Source organism: Mesoplodon densirostris, chromosome 17, assembly GCF_025265405.1.
Source record: "Mesoplodon densirostris isolate mMesDen1 chromosome 17, mMesDen1 primary haplotype, whole genome shotgun sequence".
NCBI classification, from domain to species: Eukaryota; Metazoa; Chordata; class Mammalia; order Artiodactyla; family Ziphiidae; genus Mesoplodon; species Mesoplodon densirostris.
Genome location: NC_082677.1, coordinates 29,111,033 through 29,119,703, shown reverse-complemented (window position 1 = coordinate 29,119,703; position 8,671 = coordinate 29,111,033). Strand labels below are relative to the sequence as shown.

Below are 8,671 nucleotides of genomic sequence, written 5' to 3'. Positions count from 1 at the left end.
GTGGACACCAGAATGAGAGGATCTATTGGGAGAGGTGAGCTCATTTTCAAGAGATATCTATGCCATTTGTTTAATAAACCTAGGAAAAAAATGAACTTACTTGGTTTCTCTTTTCACCTATGTTTCTCAGCTTCATTCCTATTGGGAAAAGAAAATCTTCACTCACCTTAAGATTGATGATTATATATCACAACAATATTTTTCATTTCATCCCATTTTCTAGGCAGAGAGTCTGAGAACTGTATGAGTGCTCTTGAATTCTAAAATAAATATGTCCTCTGTGTAACACAGGTTATTTTGCACATTCAAAATCTTGTCAACCTAAACATGTTATATTATTCCAGGAGATAATGCTGCCCAATTGCTCAGCTAAAAATAGCGAGGAGAATGATTCAAGGCTACCAAAAGTTATGTATTTTCCTCTGGGTTACATGTGTTTCTTTCCTGTGAAGTGTCCACCATATATGTATATAACATAGATCAGTTTTAGAATAACTATATTTAGATTCATATTTTGCAACAGCTCTTTGAACTTAACATCTCCAAGCCTTAATCTCTTCACTTTTAGTGAGAAGAGAATGACCTATACTCACTATGTTAGCTTGTGAAAAGTTTTAAATCTCATGCCTAATCCATAGTTACCACTCAGAAAATGTTAACAATAAATATCAGTATATATGCCAGTCAGTAAATGGCATGTTTTTAAAACAGTATTTTCCTCTTCATCTCTATTCAATGTTATTTATTTAATTTCCATGTGCAAACACTGAATCACACATGAATAAGTGATGTCTTGAAGGACAGTACTGACCATTATTTATTTTCTATAAATTTAGATGAATATCCATATACTTTCTACATATGCTTCTACAGTCTACATAATATAGAGTATGAAAGGTTAAAAAGACTTCTCACACTAGCTGATTCAGTCAGAAGGAATATATAATCTTGTGTAGCAGTCAGTAAAATATTGTCAGAGTGTGGAAATGAGTGTTTACAGAAATGTAGGAGGAGCTGGGAAGTGAAACTTTGGAAAGGGGGTGAGGTGAATTGGAGTAACAGTCACTGGATTTGCCTGAAGCATCAGCAGTGGTGGATAACATGTAACTTGTAGGAAAGTCTGAGAAACCCTACATATCTGGAAGCTAAGGTGGCACTATGAAGGTGAAGCTTGTGAAGATCTAGAACATTTGAGAAAGCTCTAAGAAATCACCTTTACATTATCTTCCATTATAGGTTATTACAAGATATCAAGTATAGTTCCCAGTGCTATACAGTTGGTCCTTGTTGGTTATTTTATATACAGTAGTGTGTATATATTAATCCTAAACTAATTTATCCTTCTCCCTTGCTCCCCTTTGAGAACCATAAGTTTTTCTGTCTGTGAGTCTATTTCTGTTTTATAAATAAGTTCATTTGTATCGTTTTTTTTAGATTCCACATATAAGTGATATCATATATTTGTCTTTCTCTGTCTGGCTTACTTCACTTAGTTTGATAAACTCTAGGTCTATCCATGTTGCTGCAAATGGCATTATTTCATTCTTTTTTATGGCTGAGTGATATTTCTTTGTATATATGTACCATATCTTCTTTATCTATTCATCTGTTGATAGCCAACTCAAACTAACACAACATTGTAAATCAACTATATTTCAATAAAAAATATTTTTAAAAATTAAAGAAAGAAACCACCTTTAATAAAGCAGCTTCCTCTGAGAAGACCACTGCATCTAGGGGAAGTGTCACTTTTATAGTTCTAGATGGTGGCCATTGTGCTATTGTTGGTCAGCTCTAGTGCAAGTGAGAGGAAATATGGCATAGTTGCCTCAATTTATCGTCATGTATGTGTACCACAACCTACGAAGAGTAATGATTTTTGCTTCCTTTCGGCCTTCTAAATCTTGCCAGTTTTCCTTTCTTGGCCAACTCTCACCTAGAACAATATAGGGAGAATATTATAGGAAACAATTTCACTTGCCTAGGGTGGGAGTAGTAGTTCCAAAGTGACAACTTGCCATCCAACATATTTTATTAAGAGGAGGAATCATCTACCCTCATACTTCTGACAATAGTGATCTGAAAATAAAAATAAAGGAAGTTACTCTCTCCTAAAGCAATGGAAAATGTACACCCTTTCCCAAAAGTCTATATAAAATACCTTAAGAGAGCATTTTTTGGTCAAGCAATAGGTAGAACCGTTAAAAAGAAGTCGTTTGGTCTTCATAGGATACTGACAGAGACAAAGCTGTCTTATACATAAATTGATTAATATTATATTTATTTGACTCTTAACAATTACATAAGCAGAAACTGAATTATATGGGTCTTGGTTAAAAACTACATACACATATTTTATCTTCATCTTAGAATTTTAATTGGAAATTAGATTTTACATGAATTATTACAGCCCACTATTATAAGAATAGCTTAGAGACAGATTAGGACAGATTAGTATTAATTTTAAAAATATAACCACAGCCAGATAAAAAGAGACACTATTCTTATGTCATAAGATTTATTCACTTAAAATTAAATTACAATTATTTATATGATCATCTGTTATTTTATTATTTATATATGTACAAATATTACTATAAAATATATTATGTATATAGCTTTCCTTCTAAAATATTGCTTAACTCATTCTCAAAAAAATTTTTAACCCATTGAGCATCCCACACTATGCTGGTCTGGTTCACCATCACTTCTTTCCAGAGTTGTTGAAACATCCTCCTAAATTTTCTTCTTGCTTTTACTTTTGTGTTCCCCTGTGTGTCTATTTTCAGCACATCAGCCAAAGCACTCTTAGTAACTTAAGTCAGATCATGTTATTCCTTTGCTCAAATTCATGCCATGTGCAACATCTCACTCACAGTAAAAGACAAACTTTACAATGACCTATTTTGTCCTCTTCCATCTAACCAATTTTCTCTCAGATGTATTTTCCTAATAATCTTCCTCTCAGTGAGCACAAATTTGCCTCTTTGCATTTTTCTCAAACATCACAGGCATGTTCATGTTTCAGCGTCTCTTGCTGGTCTTACTTAAATATCTTACTTAAATATTAGGTACTTACTTAAATATCACCTCTTCTCAGGTAATCTAATCTGGACCCTCTAACAAACACCCCAGTTGCTCATGACTACATGTCTCTTCCCTGATTTATCTGCCTCATTCACACATTTCACCAGCTAACTTCCTATCATTTTTTGGTACTTATTTTGCTGAAGCTAACTCTAAAAAATAAATTCCCTGAATTCATAGACTTGTTTTTCTTTTTGTCATTGTTGTATCTCCAACAGTTAGAAAAGTGCCAGGCACAAAGCAGGTGCTCAATGAATATTTGTTGGATGAAAGAATTAATATCAATAAAAATACAGTATATTTTGAAATTTTGGTAAAATTTAGTACCATCATCTTAATAAATATTTTAAATATTTTCACAATAAAACCTTTAAGTATGAATTTGGTGACAGAATTGTCATCAAATTATGAACATAAAAAAATATGATTATGTATGATGGTTTCTTCACCATCATGTTAATAATGAAATTCAGTGACTTTTAGGGAAAAAAATAACTGCCTACACAGGCTCTCTCAACACAAATCTTAAGTCCATCACATACTCATTCTGCATACTTACAGAGATAGACATTTCTTCCATATGAACATTTACATAAAAATATTGTGTTTGTGTTAATCAAATGCTCAGATATGTTTCTGTTAACATTCTTATATGAAGGGAAATGTGGATAAGCCTTCAACTCAAAAGTAAAATGAAAGAATTGAGCAGGAATGGTTTTCTGACAGAAACAAATGTTATCAGTGCTAAATTCAGTGGAAATTTTCTACTTGAAGCATTGAGTTTTGATGTATAAATTATATGAAAATTATAATAACTTTGGTTGGTAAAGAATAAATAGTAGATACAAGCCTCTGTATTACCTTAATACTAAACACTAAACTGTGAAATCTTTTTTTAACATCTTTATTGGAGTATAATTGCTTTACAATGGTGTGTTAGTTTCTGCTGTATAACAAAGTGAATCAGCTATACATCCCCATATCTCCTGCCTCTTGCATCTCCCTCCCATCCTCCCTATCCCACCCTCTAGGTGATCAAACTGTGAAATCTTGAGAAGATAAAAATGTATCTGAATTTGTTTTATTCTGTTGTGAAAAACATTACTACATAATTTAAACAAAACCTTACTGGATATTTTATGTCTATTTTATAGACAAACATTCTATGAGCCAAAGAAAGCATTATATTTTAACTCTAATAATTTAAAAAAACCTATAGCATAAAATGAAATTTAAAATGTTCATTAGAGGACACATCTACCTCTTTTGCAAAAAAAAAAATTAATTATATTTTAAATTATAACATAAGGCATGAGTTTACTTATGTGTTTAAGATGACAGGACATATTCAAAGATGAATAGATATTTATTTATGAAGAAAATGTTATCACCCTAAATATTAATATTTAAGAGAGTAATTGAATATTGCTTTCATATTAGTTTTCCAGATTTTCTAAAGTACTTTACTGAAAAGAGAAAAAATAAAACATAATAAAGAAAATTAATTTTGGAAAGTTACCTTTATCATACATTCTTGAACAAAAATTACATGAACTATATACAAGCATTATAAATTTTATATTTCGACAAAAAGAAAAAGAAAATACATGTGAGACCAAAATTACTTTTAAAACTCCTATTAACTGATGTAAGAGTTATTACAGATAAGAGATTACCAACTTGTATATAACTAAAACTGCATCAAAATCAAGTTTTCATATACCCCTGTCCCCACACATGCACAGCCTCCCTCACTATCAATATCTTATACCAGAGTGGTACAAATGTTGATAATAAGAGAGTTTGTGCACCTGCTTGTGTGTGTATTTTATGGTCAATTTTGTTGTGAAAGTAAAACTTCTCTAAAAAATAAAGTCTATTTAAATGGTGGGGAAATCAATTGTTACACAATCATGACAGAATAATGAAGTATATAAGTTATTGACAAAAGCTGAAATCTTGTGTTTATATAAGAAGATTTTTTCCTCTTGTTATATACTTGTCTTAACTTAAAATAACTGATCTTTATTAAGGTTGATAGAGTAACAAAAATTACTATATGGCCTTTATACATGGTCTTCATTAACACTGTAAATTTATTCTGTGAGTTCTTGAGTTTGACTTATAAAAAATTGTATCTAGATGAATGATTTCATTTCCTTCTAATGCTTGAATGGTTTGGAATGTTAGTTGGCACTTGACAAGCTACATTATGTCATGTTACCAGCCAGGTATTAGACAGAAAACTAATTATTTCAAAGAATAGCTACATGGAAAAATAAAGGATGTAAAGGATGTAAAGTTCTGCTTTCAGTGGTGGTAGCAGAGGAAAAACAAGAGATTTGGTAATAGAGAAAGTTTAAGTTTAAAAGATTTAAAATAAGTTTAAAAGTCCTCTCATTGATTGCTATCTTTATACAATATAATTATAAATAAAATAAATGTAATTCAAGAAGTGTACCCAGAGTTAGAACTTGCATGAATATAAAGATGTTTGATGTCAACATATATATATCTATATATCTTGGAATTAATGAATTAATAAAATGTGACCAGAATAATCATATATCCCATGGATTTGAATTGAAACACATGATTTGGAATTTTTACCTATAGTTTTGTTTCAGTCTGGTTTATTATCTTCTTCTATTGTAAAGAGGTCTCTAAAATGAAATCAGATTTTGGCACTTCCAAATTTCATACTTAGAACAAGACAGGGCATTGTACTTATTCTAAAGGTATATGTTTTCTTTTTTTTCCCACTTAAAAATTGATTCACAATTTATTTGGTTAGTTCCTTGTTAGTGCTGCTTGGTGAATCTAGTTTACCACATGTTTTACTATAAAAAAAAATCTTTAAAACATCCAATACATTATGTTGGATTTCATTCTGCTTTGCTATTGGGATCATGATTTTAATATGCTGCTGGGTTTGCTAATTTTCAAAAATCCAACAAAATAGTGATGTTTAGGAAGTGGAAATTCATTTTAAATAGCGTCAGTATTTTTCTGCATCATATAGTACAAAGAAAATAGAAAAAATATTTTAGTGTGGCTATCCAAGATTATTCAAAATTATAAGTTCCAGAGTTTTTCTCCCAAGGGCCACTAAAGGCTCACATCAATTTCCTTCACCTTACTTTGTTTAATTATGAACTTCTTCAAGGGCAGACTTCATTCATCACTCTATTCCCAGTGACTGGCCCAATTTCTGATAGAATAGCTGTTGAATTAAATACTTACTATATAAAGTTGAATGGCTCTCAGTTTCTTTGGGAAATAATTTTCATTTCAGTGATAAATGTGTATAACTGAAGGTGGATGAGAAATGTTTAGAATTCTAAACACACATGTTTAAAAATTCTAAACAGCAAAATGGAGAAAGTATTGGAGGTGATAACTCATCAAAATTAAAAATTATATTAGTTTAGTCTGTACTTACATTAAAAATATAGCAATACGTTTGAGAGTGCTTTAAAACCACAGAGATTGAAAAGATTGTTGTGGCTCATTATATGTATATATATGGAGATTATATATATATATATATATATATGTCATTTCCATAGGTAGAGTTTTAGAGTTTTAGAGTTTCCCAAAAAGGGAAATAACATAGGTTTCTTGGTATTATTCTTTTTTGTTTTTTAATTGATTTATAAGCAAGTAAACTTTCAGGCTAATCTCTAGTTTGTGATGAGATTAAAACTATATTATTTCAATGTATCATGCTATTTTTAAATAAATGCATTAAAGAAAATGTACCAATAGTGATTAGAACCTACCATTATTTGAATGTACTGTAAAAATGCATGTGTGGTGTCGTGAATGTCAGTGAACATGGCAGAGTATGCAGCTCCAAGATCCTTATTCATTATAGACAACTATAAAGTCAAACAATAACTCTTAGAATTAACTTTTTAGAAACTGTGGAAAATAGTCAAAGTTTACAGCAACCAAGAAAATGTTAATCAGAAAAAGGTAACTTAAAAAAAGTAGGAAACTTTGTAACATTTTTACTTGTTCTTACACCATCACCATCCTTTTCTCAGCAGTCTTGAAAATTGCAACCCCTGTACCCAGTGTGTGATTCTCATTATTGGTTGTGTAGAGAAAAGTGAAGACCTTATTATCAAATAATTGTGCCTTCTTCTCGTGTCGCCGTTGGTGGGCGGAGGCGTGCGGAAACGGAACGGTCCTCCAGCTGCCCAGCTCGCGCTGCAGTCGCCAGCTGCTGACGTGGGCAGGCCTGGTGGGGGCCATGGGTGTGGGTCACCATGGCGATGGACATCACACTGCTGTTCCGGGCCAGCGTCAAGACCGTGAAGATGCGCAACAAAGCCCTGGGAGTGGCGGTGGGCAGCGGGGTCGAGGGCAGCCGGGATGAGCTGTTCCACCAGAGCCCCCGGCCTAAGGGCAACTTCTCCAGCTGGGCGCATGAAGTGATTTCACACATTGGCAAACTGAGAGATTTTCTTCTCGAACACAGGAAAGATTATATTAATGCTTATAGCCATGTCATGTCTGAATATGGGAGAATGACAGACACAGAACGAGACCAGACAGACCAGGATGCTCAGACATTCATGAGGACCTGCTCAGAAGAGATCCAGCAACTGAGAACACACGCCCACAAGGAGATACATTCCCAGCAAGTGAAGGAGCATAGGAGTGCTGTTTTGGATTTCATTGAAGATTACTTAAAAAGAGTATGTAAACTTTACTCAGAACAGAGAGCCATCCGAGTTAAGTGAGTGATGGACAAGAAAAGATTATCTAAGCTGGAACCAGAACCAAATACAAAGACAAGACAATCCATATCTTCTGAGAAAGTTTCACAGAATCCTTCAAAAGACTCTGAAGAAAGACCTGTCACTGAAGAATTTCCAGAAAAGATTCCAGCCGAAGCACAACCTGAATTGGGAACCTGGGGAGATGGGAAAGGTGGAGATGAATTATCCCCAGAAGAAATACAAATGTTCGAACAAGAAAATCAGCGCCTGATTGGTGAAATAAATAGCCTGTTTGACGAAGTGAGGCAAATCGAAGGGAAAGTGGTTGAAATTTCCAGACTCCAAGAGATATTCACAGAGAAGGTTTTACAACAAGAAGCTGAGATTGACAATATTCACCAATTAGTAGTAGGAGCAACTGAGAATATCAAGGAGGGCAATGAAGACATCAGAGAGGCCATCAAGAACAACGCTGGCTTCCGCGTGTGGGTGCTCTTCTTCCTGGTGATGTGCTCCTTCTCCCTGCTCTTCCTTGACTGCTACGACAGCTAGGCGGCCACACCCGGGAGACGGCGCGCTGGGCGCCATCGGTGGGGAGGGGGCACTGAGATATGTACTCACAAAAGGGACACCCGACTTGTGGTTTTAAGCCCATTTAGTAGCTGAGAAAGAAAACAACACAACTAAAAGTGGTCTGTGTCACAATCCTGCAGCCAGAGGGAAGGAACCGGGAGGGTGATTATTCCTGCACCTGACGGGGCCACCCTGGGGCAGCCCTCCTGCTCTACAGACGTCTCAGGCTTGGAGGAGGTGCCGGCCTTTCCCTCCTGGTGGCAGCAGGAAGAGCGCTGGCC

The 8,671-nt window shown here is 34.1% G+C and overlaps 1 protein-coding gene across 1 annotated transcript; it reads left to right on the top strand.

The window, feature by feature from the left end:
• The first annotated feature begins 7,361 nt into the window (after nt 1–7,361).
• LOC132477617 (syntaxin-18-like) lies at nt 7,362–8,369 on the top strand. The gene is given in 1 exon segment (XM_060080059.1): nt 7,362–8,369. A coding segment is annotated over 1 exon segment (1,008 nt).
• The last annotated feature ends 302 nt before the right edge of the window (nt 8,370–8,671 follow it).